The sequence below is a fragment of the Emys orbicularis genome, chromosome 6 (genome assembly GCF_028017835.1).
Source record: "Emys orbicularis isolate rEmyOrb1 chromosome 6, rEmyOrb1.hap1, whole genome shotgun sequence".
In the NCBI taxonomy this organism is placed as follows: domain Eukaryota; kingdom Metazoa; phylum Chordata; order Testudines; family Emydidae; genus Emys; species Emys orbicularis.
Window position 1 is genome coordinate 56,328,645 of NC_088688.1, and position 17,896 is coordinate 56,346,540.

The 17,896-nt window shown below is 37.1% G+C and overlaps 1 protein-coding gene across 1 annotated transcript in view; it reads right to left on the reverse strand.

Annotated features, from left to right (window-relative positions):
• Nucleotides 1–17,896, reverse strand: part of MEF2C (myocyte enhancer factor 2C) — a 147,965-nt gene that overhangs the window by 76,324 nt on the left and 53,745 nt on the right. The window contains exon 3 of the mRNA XM_065406954.1: nt 2,868–3,064. Within this exon, the coding sequence (XP_065263026.1) occupies nt 2,868–2,921 (54 nt within the window). The 5' untranslated portion in view covers nt 2,922–3,064. The remainder of the gene's footprint in view (nt 1–2,867; nt 3,065–17,896) is intronic.

Below are 17,896 nucleotides of genomic sequence, written 5' to 3' on the forward strand. Positions count from 1 at the left end.
GGATCGGAAGATCTATATATCACTGGGTCCTCTGGCCCTGATACATGCCTCATGCCTTCCCATGCATTATGTGCTGCCCTGCAGAGAATTCAGGCATAGCACGATCTGCACATGGGATGAACACTCCACATGCAGCACACTCCCCCACCCTCTGCATCCAACCTTCCTTGCTCAGAACTACACTGAAAATTGCAATACGAATGACTATATGACAGGTTCAGATAAACAGATTTGGTTTTGTTCTGTGTCCCTTGTGAAAACCTTTCCTTATGATGGGAACAGGCTAAGAGCCCAAACCCATAAACTAGGTGAACAGTCCTCACTCATTCAGTAGTAGTTTCATTAGACTAGAATATGGGACTACTTGCATGAGTAAGGTTTGCAGAAATGGGCTGTAACTGGGACTTTAAAAAAAAGAATATTAAAAAAACTTCTTACAGTTTATGAATTCCCTGTTCTGTGCATCCAAATTAATTTGGTTCCTCTGTTTTCACAGATATAATGGAGTAGTAGAAATCAATATATAGAAGACTTTAAAAAAAAAACATAATGCACAAATGTATACATTAGAAAACAAATTCAGTGATGAAACTGTGCTCAGAAGCTGCAACAGCTGACAGGATGTGAAATATTTTAACAAATACCCATGTTTGTGAAGTAGTACTTCCTGTTCAAATTTTTAAAAGAACAATCAGCAAAGCCAGTGAAAATCCAGTCATATTGAATTGCTAATAGTATAGCTGGACCTCAGCTGCTTGATTCAAAGCCCACTGAAGTCAACAAAAATCTTTACGGCCTGATCCGGGCTCTGGATCAGGCCCTAAATGTACAAAGGAGAAAAACCAATAGAAACAGTTTACTACTGGAGTTTTCAAAATGTTATTAGAAATGAGACAACAGCATCAAGCCACTTATACTGTGTGGCAGCTAAAGGATGGTACAATTATCCTTCCAGATTTGTTATTAAGTCTGGTTTGCCAAAATTATGAAAATAACCAATACTGGAAAAATAAACCCTTTCTATAGTAATGCTATAGCTGTTAGTCTTCCAGTGTTATGACTAAGAGTGGCTGCAAGATTGCTGATGAAATATATATAAATCAAAGAAAGGCTTTTAGATATTACTAATTCTGAGAACTGGTGTTAAAAATCTTGGAGTACTACAGTAAATGATTTAAAGATCTGTATTATTTATTTTTAAAAGTAAATTTACTCCTTATGAAAGGTGCCAGATTCACAGCACTGGAGAATGAAGTCCTCTATTGGCTTCTATTAACACATGAAAGCGGATACTAAAGCTACAATATAAATGAATGTTACTAATGGCAAAATTATGTAGCTTTATTTACAACATGTTAATTCAGACATGCTTTGGAAGAAATTGTGGTAATATGGTATTGGCCAGAACACCAGTATCTAAATGGTTAATGACACATCCAGTTCAATATTTCAACTTTAATTTCAATTTCAAGCTACAGAGCAATTAAAACAAATATGGTGGTTTTATATTGACAGAATTATTGCTTTCTGGCTTGGCCCACAGCAATAAGCAACCTGTAGGGAAAACACAGACTGTATCCATCATAAATCCTAGCATTGTTTGCTTTTTAAACTCGATTTTCTGCCACGAAGAGTACAAGGCATGCTCATACTACAGCGCTTACAAATTCAATGGAAGACACGCTTGAAAACTAAAATTTTAGATCATTCCTCTACTGGGTTGCTTCTGGATGGTATTATGAGACTTTAAGCTCTAAAGACAACATAATAATTTCCTATAATACAAATTTGCATATACAAAGAAAATAATAAATCAAATACATGTAATTAGTATATTAACATTAACTGAGTACTAAATGCTTTTAGATGTATAGAAAATAATTACAGTAGGGTAATCCTAAATTGTAGCCACACTCTTAATGGGCAATTAGTCATACTGTTCAATAATGTTATGTATCTTATTTCTGTATTTTTGGGCCTTAAATCTTAGTACAATATCTCAGGTACAAATTAAGTATACATTGACAGATTTTAATTCAGGACACTGAATAGTGAGACTTTTATTTTTCTTAAAATAGAGAAACATTAATTTTGGCTTATGATCACATTTAACCAGTGGATGTACTGCTGTTAATATTTGGTATCAGACTGTCCAGCACATTTTAAAAAAAATTAGGTGACTGACCCTGGCAGACTTATTTCCTACCAATATCAGTATAGACTCTTTGTTTCATGGTGCATGCAACATACCAGCATTATTAGGTCTTGATTATTAAGCCACATTATGCTGTGCAGATCCCTTTCAAAATCCATGTCCAACACACAAGTAGCAAAGACTTCAACATATTATGAACAAGTACTTTCCTGTACCATAGATAAGAACTCAGTTGTGCCAAAATGCACATACATGAATCATTTTACACATGTGAGGCGTTTCACTGAGTTCAGTGCGACTCCTCACGCAAATAAAGTTGTTCATGTGTATAAGGGTTTGCAGGATTAGGTGCTATGGCCCGGATCCTGCAAAGACTTGCAGTCATGCTTAACTTTATGCATTGTGCATGAGTCAATGGGACTGCTCCCAGTGTGTGTACAGTTAAGCATGCACATAAGTCTTTGCAGGATCAGGGCCTATGTCACCAAACCTCTAACTGTAACATATTAATAAACTTCAAAAATATACAAGTCAGACATCTTGATATTTCCAAAAGAACCTTAGAGATCCATTTATTCATATATTGTGTAACGCAAGGTTAAAATATTTTAAAAAATCTTTATCTTCTTTATTACCAATGCCTTGTGTAAGCCACACCAGCAATATACTATAACATGAAGCTCCAATACAAACAGTTATTTTTGCTACTCACCTGTCTGTTACGTTCATCCATAATCCTTGTGATCTGAATCTTTTTTCTCCCCATAGTCCCCGTTTTTCTTCTCTCTCTCGTTCCTGAAATTATGTATTTTTTCCTTCTCTTTTCTTCCTCTTTCCCGTTTCCTCAAAACAAATCTCCCTCTTCAGCACTTGCACTACTCAGTTCACAGACCCCTGCATCCGTTCCTGCTAAGCACACAAAAGAAATCAACTCTTAGTATAAAACTGATAAAAACTGCCAGCTAAATAGATAAAAGTTACTACAGGGAGTTTACCAAGTGCCCTAATTATAATCTAGTGTACAAGCAAATTATTCTGCAGTTATAACGTAAATAAGACAATATTAATAGTAGTAACCTGAAAGTTTATTTTCATAGTTATAAATGACCCGACAAATCTTTCAAGAAATGATTAAGATGACTGAAATGCATGTCTCCATAATTTTCATGGATTTAGGTATCTCTATTTTTAAAATATCATTCATTGTGCTAACATGAAAAATTACCTAAATAAGAGCGTTAACAAACCTTTCTGTACCTGTGTATGCTAAGTAGGCCAGATAATTCATTCCTGAAGGGAAAACAATCTTGTGTTTTGACAGCAGAGGTGATAACGCCCCTCATTATGCAAATAGGATGGACCATTATTAAAGTGCTATTTGATATATGAGAAATGTCAGCTAGTTTAAATCTAAATCCTTTAATCTCATTCTTTAAAAAACCTACAGTTAATTCAAGTACTACTTAAAATACTTTAAGAGAAAAGTAGTACTTCTTTATCCCACTACATTTCAAAGTATGTTCTAAACTATCTATACCACAGGTACGTAACTAGCTAACGTGAATTTTTCCATTTGAGAATATTTGCATAAGGTATTTCATCTATTCAGAACGGAATAATAGGAACAGTTGCTAAATAAAGAATGTTTTGAATTAGTATTTTCACTTTTCTGATAAGCCCACATATTAGTCCTCTGCACTTTTCAAAAACTAGTTGTATTATACAATTAAAAACTGTTACAGTAAATATATAAATACATTACAACACACAGAAAACGTTCCATAAAATGCCATGAACTTCAGGAGTAATTCTAAAGGCTTGCAAAACATTATTTAACCAAACAAAACAAAAGACAAGAAAATCTTTTTGAAAAGTTCATACACATATTATGTTAAATCTGGCAATAACATTAATATAATATAAATATTCCTTTTGTCTCTTATCACCCTTAAGATTTACCATAATTATCAGCTGAATATGACAGCACAGAATATTTGTAAACACTTTAAAAAAAAAAATCCCGCAATCTAAAAAGGATTCAATTAAAAATGATCAGTGCATTACCACTTTTACCTCAGTTCTGTTATACTAACATTATTTCTTCATTTGTCCAAATTTACAACAAATTGGAGTTTTCTTGTTTATTGTAAGCTGGTGCTCTCACAGCCAACTTGATAAATTTCCACAATATGTTATGTAACACTAAGCCGATGTCCTGGCCATTTAATCCATTATTTGGCTCTGATTCAAAGCTACTGAGGTAGAAAAGCTGGACATCACTCTGTCTGATCTTCAATTCTCTCTTTATTTATTTAACTTGAAGCTGTTCAGTATTTTATCAGCTTAAGAAGAGTTGAGATCATAGCTAAAAGATAATCAGCTGATTATAATTTTTTAACTAGCTATTATGATATAATCAATTCTGCTGGATTAAACAAGGTTTAGATCCTAATATTGTCTATACCTGAATGCCTTTGTATATCGTTAATCAATATTATTTTACAGTATATGGCATGCAAGATGGAGTAATTTGTGATGCCATCAAAATAAAGTGCACAAGTATTTCTGCAGCTTTTTTGCCCATTTGAAACAGTTAAGCAATCTTTTTACTACTTAAAATGACAGTCACCAGACCATATTAACCATAAAAAACTAGATGCGCCAAACAGTGAATTAAAACAAGTTTATTTAAAATGTATTTATACAAACTTTTTTCTAAACAAATCTAGGAGCCATAGTCCCATCTGATATTCACTGTTGACAAACAAACCCAGGCTATTTTTAGAAACAGTCTTAAATTTCCTTGGACTGGATTTCTTTCCTGTTTTTCCTATAGTCTTACCTCCAATACAAAGAGCAAGTTAAAGTGGTGTTTCCCATGCACATGCAGGACCCAAAGGAGTCTAACAGGCTTTCTCTGTAACAGTAAGCCAATACACTAATCCACAGCAAATGCATATGGAACAATTTCCTTTCCTTTCATTCAACTGAAGCTGGTGGCACTATCGGCTTACAGCACTATGCCTGCCTAAGCTCTTTTCACTTCAAGGTGGAAGGTCAGGGTGGACAGATTACAGAAGTGGTGACAGGGTTAGCAAGGATGAGAGCTGCTTTACAGATCAAGACTCTGAAGCTGAATGAGCGCAGAAAAATCAGTGAATGTTGAAAATCTACTAGGAAGGGCACAGCCAGCTCCTGGTGAAATAACAATATGGTGAGCCCCTCTCCTACACAGTTATCAGTTCCACATTTCAGACCAATCTTTCATATAACAAAAACTTTGATAGACAGCTCAGAGTACAGAACTCTTAATACTCAATGGCACAACAAACTATTCTTAAAATAGTCACACAATACTTTTTGGGCCAAATTCTGCCCTCGGTTACATGGATGTCAAATCCACTGACTACACCAAATTTACATCAGTGTAACTGAGAGCAAAATTTGTCCCGTTGTTTGAAGAAACAATCTATTAGGAAGAAAAAACAAACGCGGAAGATAGCGCATTATTTACAGGATGTCGGAGGGAGAAGAAATTATGATATCCCATACATAGATATCTATCTCAAAATTACACAGAAATGCAAGAAGTGTTACCCAAAGGCAACAGGTTACCTTTTACTGAATTCACCTGGAGGTGCTTTTTGTTTATTCTCCTGAATGCTTTTTGTTTAGTAACCTAATAACAAATGAAAATTACTGATCTTGTTTAGTGAATTTCTTGCCTTTCTATAATTTGCTATTTTTATTGCAAATACAAATAAATTGTGATATATGGTATTTTGTGCATCTGTCTCTCTATTTATATACATACATATAAATATATGCCCACATACACATATATAGTTCTAAACTGTATATTTCACATGTGAGTGTCTGTACATACACACACACACACACACACACACACACACACACACACACACACACACACACCCTACAAACATATATAAAAGCAACTATATCAATGAAGTATAGTGTATCTTGAGATGAGTAAATCAGTACATCTGATTCATGGGTCATATCCTTCAAAGGACTGACAACTTTTGTGTCAACCAGAATACAAAGAATTATGGATATTATCATTTGCCCTCCACCTGCTCTAGGAATTTCAGTAATGCTCATGATACTTTTTGGATATTCCTGCAGGAATACAGTTTATGGTATTACATTTTTAAAGTTCCTGTTAACTGATCAAATTATATTTTCCAAATGCAAATAAAGCACACTAAGTAGAAAACTTGCAAACAGTACAAAACTTAAGCTGTCCTGCAGGCTTTCATTATCCAAAGGGACTTAAATAATTCCAGAAGCCTCGCTGAAATAACTTTCCACATAAAAGAAACCTTCCAACATAATGACATAGTTACATGTAAACAATCTGCATTTTTTTTTAAAATGTCATAGTTACATGCTGTGGAGTTACAGTCTTCAGCATTTTCTCTCTCTTTTTTGCAAACCCAAACATAAAAAAATCAGACTGCTTACTAAAAAGAGGAACTTCATTTTGGCGGGCTTCTGTTCACTTTATGATTTGGCACAGGCAGAGATAGCTGATGGAAGAGTGATTTGAGCCTCAAAAAAAGGAAAAAGTTGTAAAGGACAAATGCTGCAGATCAACCACTCCCCCCTCTCATTCTGTCTCTCTCTCTCTCTCACACTCACACACACACACACATACAAACTCTCCCCTTCCCTCCCTGCAACACAGAAAAATCTTGATAGAATGGCAGGAAACACGCACAGAGTGGTCAGGGAAGGATATGATGTCAGCAACCACGAACAATAAAAGGTGTAAAGGTGCTTCCTTCCCTAAACTGTTCCAGAAGTGTAAAATGGGAACCAAAACTCTCCACTTCCTTCTCCGAACAGTACTGTCTGAATCTGTACGGCTGCAACACCCCAGACAGAGTTATTTGAACAAGTCACAGAAAGGGTAGTAAGGAGTATCTAAATAGGAGAATCAAAATAGTTATTTTATAAACAAGAAGGTGACCCCAGAAAAACTTAGCTGATTAAAGTTTTCATGGTTTCATTACAAAAGAAACAGACTTGCCATAAAGATTTTTCTCTTTTCTTAGGCAGCATGTTTCTTGAGTAGGCTTATTAGATTAAAAAAAAAAACAATAACAAAAAACAACAGAACAGCTTGTATATTATCAAAAAATGTAAAAAAATGAGAAATGCTGTAAAAAAATCCTTTACCTTGACAGATAAAGGCCTGATCCAAAAGTCCACTGCAATCAATTGGAGTCTTTACATTGACATAATTTATAAGCTTTGCATCAGGCCCTAACGGAAGAGCTAAATATACCTATAATGCTGAACAGATGATGTGTCAGAGAAAATTTTGTTTTCTTTAATTAAAATAATGAGCCCCCCGAAAAAACAAACAAACCAAAAAAACAAACAAACAAACAAAAAAACAACCCCAGCAGTTAATCCCCAGCAGTCCTTATTCAAACAAAACTCCCACTGAAATTTTACCTGTACAAGGACTGGATGATCAGGCACAATGTACAGATAAAAAGAGCTATACCATTTAAAAAAGAGATACATTGGATCAAACAAAGATGCTTTTGAATCCCACACCTTGTACTGTTTAGTATTGCAATAAATATAGAACAAGGGCAAAAGTCACTGGGCCAAATTCTGCACTGAGCATATTTGTCTCTGATATAATTCTACCAAGGTCAACAGAGATATCACTAATGGTAAATTTGGCCCTTAAGATTGTATGTGATTGCATGAGTGTAACTGAGGGCAGAATTTGGCTTATTAAAGCAACTTTTTATAACAGATTTACATATTTCATGTCATCATTGTTGCAATATATCTGTGATACAGAAATAGTGCACTCTACTGTATGGTTCATTTGGGCAAGAAGCCATGCAACAAATGAATGAGTCATTTTAAGATTTCAAACATCTGTCCACAACACTCTGATTTAGAAATTGAATATAACCTACATTTATGTGTTTTGATCTTATGGTCAGAATACCACATTAAAAGATGTGGGAGGGAATTCATTCTAATCTGCTAAACTTATCTCAGGAGAGCATGCATTTTTCTACAGGAAGCGTAAGACAAACATTTAAATCATAACAGAGTCATAACATATGAATATAGACTACTGAAGCTAGCATATGTAATACTGAAAAAACATTAAACATGATGCATGGACTAGTGAGTGCAACAATTTTATTGATCCTTTCATTTGTTTATCTTATCTGAGGTAAAATGTCTTTTGTAAAGTAAAACTTAACCAGTTTCAACATATTCTTTACACATTGTTTTGCAAAAAGCTGGCATAATTTAAAAAAAAAGTAAACTACAGAATTCTAGCTGTGCATTCAGTAAATGGCAAAATAGCCACAAGCTCACTAGCTGCAAAATCAATTCTCTCTCATATTTAGATGATTCATTATCATTTTAAGAGAAAACTTTAATAATTTATCTAGATATGCTGATTTTACTAATTTTACTACTGACTTTGAAGGCACCTGCTGAATTTATAAGGTTTTCTTACCTAATTAATATTTTCTTTATTTATTTATTTTAAGGGGGAGCAGAACATGTCTACTTTATTTTCAGTAGTTAGTCTCCACTTCAAAAGAAATAGCCTAGTTATTATTCTTATTGATGTCTGACTGTTCGTCTGATGTGTTCCTGAATATAGCCATATTGCCTGGAAAATCCCTCCATTTTACTTTGGACTCCTTATCTCTTATATTTTTGTTGCATTATTCCTCTAGCTGAGAGGGAAGCTGAGCTGCTTTCTTCCTGATCAATACTGTTGTAGAGCTTGCCTAGTCAAGAGTTCATAATACAGTCGCACTTCCCAAGTTCTAAAAATGATGGAACACATCACCACCAAGCTACCTCGGAACTAGAGAAGGGCCAAGCCAGAACCTTGACTCTGACCCTTTCAAATGTTTGGGGTGATTTTTGATCCCTTGATCTAAACTGCTCCCCTTGGTTTCATTCCAAGTCAGATGCCAAACTGGAAGGGGTCTATTTTCAGGTTCCAGTATGGGTGTTGATGAAATCATATGAGATTAGATGTTCATTTTCATCCCATTCTGATAGGATTTGAGCCCAAGATGGTGGAAACAGCATGAGAGGAACTAGTACTGTGAAACTGCTGCCATTTGGGGCTGAAAACATGTGAAAACAGGTTGCAGGTAATATTAAATCTGGAGTCTGGCCTAAACTTAATCCATGTTGATACACCGCCTACTGAGCCAGCCTACTAGGTAGCGCAGCAAGTTTCTAAATTTAGGGACAGATTGTGTTCTAAGGATTGGCATGAGAATGGGACCCTCAAATTGTGGATCTCCCTTCTCTGTGCAGAAAGGGATCAGGGGGTTCAGCTATCTCTGTAGCAATTATATTCCTTTCCCCTGGATCCTGTGCAGGGGCTCTGTGTGAATCCAATAATCTGCAACTGGAGGGAGGTGGAATGAACAGGACATTTGCCTGAATGATAGGATAGAGGTGAGACAGTCTAGGACTGTATTAACATTACTGACATACATGCACTGTACTGGTGAACCCCCTAAAGAGGTGTCTCAGGGTGGGCACTATCTGGGGAGTTTCTATCACAGTGGCTGCACTGAAACTGTGCTGCCAGGGAAATGGGGCAGATGGCAGAGACCTGGTACCCCAGAGGATCCTCAAAATCTGAGCAAATCTTGGGAGATCCAGGGGGTTCATGAGCAAGAACCCCTGCTTTCTTCCATGGAAGGGCAACTCCTGCACCCACAATGGGGTCCACAAGGGGTCACTGCACAGTTCCCTTCCCCCTCCATTGGTATTTCTCCATAGGGGCACAATATGGTTCCTGTGTATATATATATATATATATATATATATATATAACTTGTAATTATCTCATTCAAAAGTCTGATTCTTAAGGAACATATTTTGGTGCTATATTAGATCATTTTTGCACCAAATACACATCTTTTTTAGATGGCTCCTCCACCCACCCACAGAGACATAGAATCTTCTATATCTCTGACTCATCTCCCAGGACCTGATTCTTCACTAACTGTAGTTTTACACCAACATAACACCACTAATTTCTGTGGAGTTACTTCTCATTTATACTAATGTAAGTGAGAGAAGAATCAGACCCAGAACTATGATTGTTCACAGAAAAAGGAATGTTTTCCTACATCACAGACCTAAAAGACATAACTTTTATCCAGATATTTTTGTTACTTTGTTGCAACAACCTAAGAAAGCTGGCATCTCTTATACGTGGCACTTCCTTTCTTATCAGAGAACAATCAAACAAGACTGTCCCATTCCTTCTTTGTATCCAACTCCAGAAACTTGTCTTTTACCATAGTACCTTGGGGTGCCGTTGACTTTCATTCGTGAAGAAACGGACGAGGACAAGCCGGACAAAGGTGAGGTGACCATAGTACCTGACCCCACTAGTAATGTCAGGTATTAAACAGTGATCTTCCTGAAATATAAATTAGTCTGCACAATACGGTGGATAGTGTGTTGAGATGCTAACTGTTCATTTATTCTATCATCATTGTCATTAACAAGGAAAATCACAAATTGCAGATCGTGCGCGGCCCTGATAGTTTATTCTACAGAAGTGTTAATTTGACAAACGTAGCAGGGGTATAAAAACTATGAAGCTTCCAAAACTCAATTATGACAAGGCAACTATCCCTCTCTTCCCAGTGACACAACAGCTGAAAATTCTACATTAAGACTTCCATTCCCAAGGACAAAAGGAGATGAAAGGTATGTCAGGTATTTAATAAAGCTAATAGAAAATACTGCTCTGAAAACACCAGCTCTTAGTTAAATAGGGGTGAGAAATCTGCTTTTGTCTGTGAAACAGGTTCTTTTTACTATGCAGCTCAGAAATTAGGATAGAACACCTCTTTTAAACAGGTGAAGTATATACAATTGTAATAACACCTGAAGTCAGAAGGTGTCTGTTCCTTTAAAAAACAAAAAGCCAAATTCATGCAGAGACACCGATATAACCATTTGATAATAGAGGATTTTTTGATATCCCATTTAAGCCTTAGGATATGGGCTATTCTCCATGGGTATGTTATTCAGAATCTTTCTCTACTCCTGGGTTTTTGGGTTGCAGCAGGGTACTGTTCCAGAAGGAGGAAGGGTTTTGGCTGCTGAGAGGCAGGATAAATAGGTATACTTGGTGGAGTGAGTCCTGCACCATCCCTTACCTTCCAAAGCTATCTAGCTCCTCCGCATGACTGGCCTCCTGACATGACTCACCTCCCCCTTCAGCAGCTTCTGATATCTCCCTCTGTGTGGGCATCAGCAAAGAGGAGATGCATGAAAAGATCTTGCCAGGAGAGGGGAAAAAACAGCCTGGTGTTGGCAGTGGGGGAAAGCAGAGACATGGATCCAGTGACTAAGAAGCAGTGGGCAAGGAACCTGAGAATGTTGGCCTGCTTTGGGGTGGGGACATCTTCTGGTGCTTTGCATTGGGAGTGTGGCTATGGGTATTTTGGGGGGGAGGAAGGGAGCAAGCAGCAGCTGTGTGGGTGAGAGGCAGAGGTGGAGAAGCTTAAGACGTATGTACTTGTCTTCAGTAACTCAATCCAGAACATTGATTATTACACTTCAGTACTCTAAAGAGTTAAAAGAGATACACTCGAGATACCTAAGATCCATCTTGAATCAGTTAAAAAGGCATCAAACAAACGCCTAATTTAGCATGCTGCTCAAGCACATCATAGTTCTTATTTAGTTTTGAGAATTACATTAGGTAACTAATTCATACTTTCCATACGAGGATTTGTTCTTCTAATTCTTCACAGAACTGATATCTAGCAGTTTTCACCTCAAGGCTTGAAGAAGCAAATTTCTACTGGTTCAGAAGGTGTTTACCACAAAGGTAAACCCAACATTGTCTGCGAGAATAAAAGCCACTATCTAGCATCACAGCCTGTCTACAGATCCCCAGCTGTAACCACTCCATTGCACATGTAGCTGGTTACCTTTTTTAACCTCCCCCCTCCCCCCAAAAAAAGCATTTTTGGCAACATCTAATTTAAAAAGTCAGCATCCCTGACAAATATCATCTGAAGATGGATATACAAAATACACTTCATTTGTACAAGGAAATCTTGCTGCTGTGTTGTTACTGCTTTTAGGCCCAGATCTACAAAGAGACTTAGGCATTGCAACACCTAGAAAATCACAGAAACAATACTATGAACCACAAAGCCTGATTTAGGTGCCTAGGCTTCTATACAACAAAAGGGGAGAGAGGCACCTTAGACCGCAATCCACAAAGCCAGCACACTAGACAGGGAGCCACCTAAGCTAGTCAATGGGACACATCAATGAGGGATGTCTGTGCTAAGCCCTACCCCCTCTCGGAGATAGATGCCTAAATCCAGGGTACGGGGAGGCACCTATCTCTGCTCATGATCCATGAATTGGAGGAGAGTGAAGGAGAACCTTCCTTATAACCTGTAGCTTAGTACTCACCTAGGATGTGGGAGAAATTCAGTTGAAGTCCCCCTTCCTCCCAAGGGGAAAAATGGATTTGAAGAGAGATCCACTGCCTCTCAGAGCCATTCTAATTCCTTCACTTGCCCAATTAATATTTAATTATAGTGGAAAGATTGAGGGAAACCCAACATCAGAATAGCCCAAAGCCCGGTGGGTAAAGCACACACCTGAGAGCCAGCTAATCCTTGTTTAAATTCATTCTCCCCTTTCAGCAGGGGACTTGAGCCAGATCCTAGGTGAGTACAATAACCACTGTGCTAAAGATTATATGGGAGATCATCCCCTCCCACTTTGTGTAAACTCATCTGAGGGACCTGATCCAGTAGGCAGCCTCTAAGCTCACCTAACGGATCAGGTCCCCATATGAAATTAAGGCAGCTGAACGCCTATTCCCGGTTTGAGAATTGCTCTGGGGCTTAGGTGGACACCTAGCATAAGGCAGCAGTGCACAGGCTCAGGGGGGAAATAGGCACCCAGGAGCCTCGTATGAAGCTGCAGCATGCATGCTGAGAGGCAAAAACTTGGGTGCCGAGCAAAGTTAGGGGCCTATGGGGTTAGGTTGCATCCAAGCAGTTTTGTGGATCACAGAGGTGCCTAAAAATGGGATATAGGTGCCTAAGTACCTTTGTGGATTTCATCCTTAGTAACCAAGTGTAGTTTGTTTGCCAATCTCCATTCCATCTGGAAAGAGAATTTTTTTCTTAATGGATCATCGTCAACATTGCTCATTTTATTATCATCATAGGAGTAAGCTGAACAAAAACAAAACAAAATCAATAAAAAGATACATTAGCTAATCTTTTTTGTGGCCTTGAATGTACATTATGTTTACTCAGAAAAAGCACTTTTATAACCATATTGATATACAAAGTAATTTCTGACAAAATAGTCTTAGAAACAGAAAACTGAAGTAAAGCTGAAAGGCAGCACAGTATAGAGGAGCATGCCCAAGGCTGAAAGGCAGTCACTCCTGACTTCTAATCTTGCATCTGCCACTAATAAATTAGGTCATCTGGGAATTTGCTTTCAGTTTCCCATCCATAAAATGGGGATAATACCCACCTACCTTATACAAGTGTTCTGAGGAATAATTAGTTAATTTGAATATTTGTCATAAGCTACAGATATGCTTAATATAATTAATAAATAGGTTCTGCAATTTTCCTCTGGCACAGATAATGAGAAAGTGCACAAATATATGAAGTTGCTCCCTAAGCTAAAGCAGATAGCAAAAGTTTAATAGTCATAATCTCTAGTCCCAATCATTTAAGATCAAAAAGTTTCTAATTATATTATTTGTCAAAAGCATTTAGATACATATACTATTCTAGCAAAATAACCCTACATGTTAATATGTATCCTCTCAAAATAAAGATATTTGACAGTACTGTCATACATGGCCCAATATGGTACATAGCATATTCATCAATTTCCTGTTTCTCTCTCTCTCTCTCTCTTACAGCATCCTTATCAACCTAATTAAAGCTTTGTTCATTTGAAACCTCAGATGACAATTTGTTTAACTCTATCCCACTGTGGTCTTTTTATAAAGAGAATTAAATTTGATCTTCTGACAGCAATTATTAACTGATCCCAACTGGCCCCAATTAAGACACATGGCTCACAGGCCTCAAAATCCAATAAAATGCCAAGTCCTCTCTTTTACTTGTACATCTTTCTTTACCTTGCTTTATTTTCTTAAAGCCAATTAAGCTAGTCTTATCAAGTGGAACTGAATGCTATTGTGTAGACTAACTCAAGACACAATGTATCAGTTTACAGTGCAGACACACTAAAGTATTGACAAGAATTCTGAAGTCATATCCTTCTAAGTCTTCCCTGTTTCAATTCACTTAGATTCTAGCAAAGAGAAATCCTTAAATGTATTCACTTGTGCTGCATATGACCTACATAGCGCTTCCTTTAAAATACTGTATATATTTAAACAACAGTGATGAGAGGAAACTATTTAATAGCCATAGCATAATTTTTAGATTGTTTACAATGCTATTACAAGAACACTTTCCTCATTTCAATATTTTCCCCTCAGAAATCATCTTAATTTCACAGCTTCAAAGGAACATGGTGCTCATGAGTAACTTCTGAAATTAACCTTTTTTACCCTTAATTTCTGCTCTAATTTGTTCACATATGTTCAGTAGTAAGTTGTGAAGCAATGTTCCCATGCCTTCACATAAATGCAGGTAGCCCCAGGATTTGGAACTCATTGATTGTGTGCCACCCCAGGGAAAGGGCTGAATTATAACCAGCCTCATGAGACTGAAGTAGCTTCTATTCACATCTGGCTCTCCTTATTCTAAACTCTAACACCTGCCTCGAAATTTAACCCCCATCTTTTGCTTTGAAGAAGAAATAGGACAGATTTATCTATAGCCATTTGCTTTAGGTCAAGGCTGAACCATGTGATGTTCTGCTAAATTAATTGCAATGCAATTGACATTGTTTGACACAGTTTTTAAAAGGATGATGTTCAAATCACTTAATGACTAGATTTCTTTCCCTCTATTTAAATACATGTATTCTTGTATTTCTCTACATGTAACGTACTATGGATGATAACCTATCAACATGCAACAAATGCTGTATGTTGAAATGCTTGTAATGAATGAGTTATAAAAAACTAATAGTACTGTATTGTCACATTGTGCCATCACAGTAGTATGCAAAAACTAAAAAAAGCTCGGCGCAAGACTGGTTCCATATCTTTTAACTCATTAACCATGCTGGAAAATGTGTTTTCTATTTGTTATTCTTTTCATTACATGCTTAACAAATGTAATCACAATAGTACTTAGACATGAAGGAGATACAAAGATATTGAAATTGCAATGCAATCTTTCATTTACTGGTAGAAAGATGTGCAAGGTTATGCAAAACATAATCAGACATATGTTTCCTCTCCAGAAAGGAAACACAATTTTCTTAGTGAAAAATCACAAAATAGATACAGTACTTCCCAGTTTTCTAAAAATAAAACAAATCTCAACCCTTGATCTAGTAAATGTAATTGATCAGAAAATAAAACATACTGACTTTAAAACACAGGTACCACTTATGCTCCCTCAAATTCTACATGACCCCAACAAATGTTAACTGTAACATAGAGCATGAATAATGATTGATTCTTCATTTCAACCAACTGCACTCAAGTTTCAGTAGAATCAAAACAGATTCTGAATGTATTGTGCTGTAAATGATTTCTCATTGTATTCTGATAATCTTATATAAGACATGATGTTAATTTTAGAACATACTTCTGCTAAAAAGGGCAAACCCAGAAACAGATTTAGTGCAAAGAGCTGAAAATATCCTGTGGAAAAAAATCTGTAGAGAAATCAGACCAACCCAAATCCTGCCATTACTCAGCACTGCAGTGACGTGCAGATGTTTGTAGTGGTTTGAGGAGCCAGCGGGGGCTGGAAACTCTACGTACTCGACTTCAACATGATTGCAATTGAACCTCATCAAAGTAAGAGTTCATAATTTGTCACAGAAAACAGCCAATTAACATATGTTAGCAAAAAGCTCCATAAAGATAATATATGATTTAAGACCCGATGCAGCTGTCAGAAAACAAAATTCTGCATTTTTAAAAAGCAGTATCAGGCCGGGCTTCACAATATTTAAACTGATAATGGCTACTATGTTTAAAAAATATGAAAAACATAATTATAGTATTTCTTCCAGGTTTGGGGTTACAGCTAGGGCAATCTGGGTACTGAAGCACTATTTACTATTCTTACGTAGTGCTGTAAATAGTTAAGACCTTTGCCAAAACACAGCAGTTATTTTGTTTTAGTGCTATTTTAAAATACAGACCTTCATTGTGAGTGAGGTGGCCTTCAGTGATGCACTTTGTTGTCAAGACATTCCTCTGAAAACACAGCCTGTCCTTTATCTTTACAAAAATACAGTTCTGTGAAACTGCACTGCTGCCTCAGGGCCAGGATTGTGATCTCAGTTACACCGCAGCAACTCCAGAGTAACTCTACTCAACAGATTAAGTTATTCTGTAGTTACACTGATGAAAATGAGATAAGAATCTGGCCCTCAGCTATCGTTAAAATAAAGATATGCACAACATAAAACAAAATGTGTGTTTTGAATGTGTGTATATGTGTGGGAAGTGGAGCTTAGTGCTTTGCTAACACTTTTTACACTGACTGTGATGTAACTGACCCCTATGTTTTCTAAACCGCTTCTTGATAAATCTCCATTCTAGGTCCTTTGCATGGATAAACCTTTAAAGTCACAGACTTTATGGCCAGAAGGGACCACCAGATCATCCAGTCTGACCTCCTGCATATCACAGGCACCAACACCACCCAGCACCCACACACTAAACCCAACAACCGAAATTAGGCCAAAATATTACAGCCCACTGTAGACTAGACTATTCTGGGCCACGGGCACAGAATAGGAGGGACTGATGTGGACAAGTGCCTGAAAACCCCACAGTGACAGGGATATGATTAAATGAGAGATACCTAGATAATCCTGGCAAGTGATCTACACCCAATGCTGCGGAGGAAGGCAACCCCTCCCCCCAGGTCACTGCTAATCTGACCTGGGGGAATACTCCTTCCTGACTCCATATTTGGCAATCAGTCAGACCCTGAGCATGTGAGCAAGGACTAGCCAGCCAAGCACCTCAGAGTGAGAATGCTTGGTGCCACCTCAGAGCCCTGGCCCTCTCCATCCAATGTCCCATCGCCAGCCATGTCCATCCCTGATGCTCCAGCGGAAATAGATGTGGGGAAAAAAACCCACCAGAAGACACTGGGGAGATGGGGTGGGGAATCCTGCCTGACCCCTGTAGGTGTCCAGCTGAGTGATTAGCATGTTACTTTTTTTTAAAAGTCAGTTATTTTTTCTTTTATAATGTTTAGATCACTATGTACCAATCAGTAGCCTCAGTAATTTTAAAATAATCTATTTTACCTAGTTTGTTTTTATGTGTTTGTGTGTGAAGACATAGTATTGTAAAAGGAAATGTTTCCTCGCTTTCTTTCTGAAAGAAATCCAATAAAGACAAAGTTTTTAGTTAATTCATTTTAAAATGTGGTTTTAATTTTCAGTAAAACAAACAAAAAAATCTCAAGTTGATTAAAACAGTAAAATTGATAGAATGGAAATACAGAGCTGTCCACAAAAATAAAATGGGCTTGAAAGTGGTCTATTTTCCCACTGAAACAC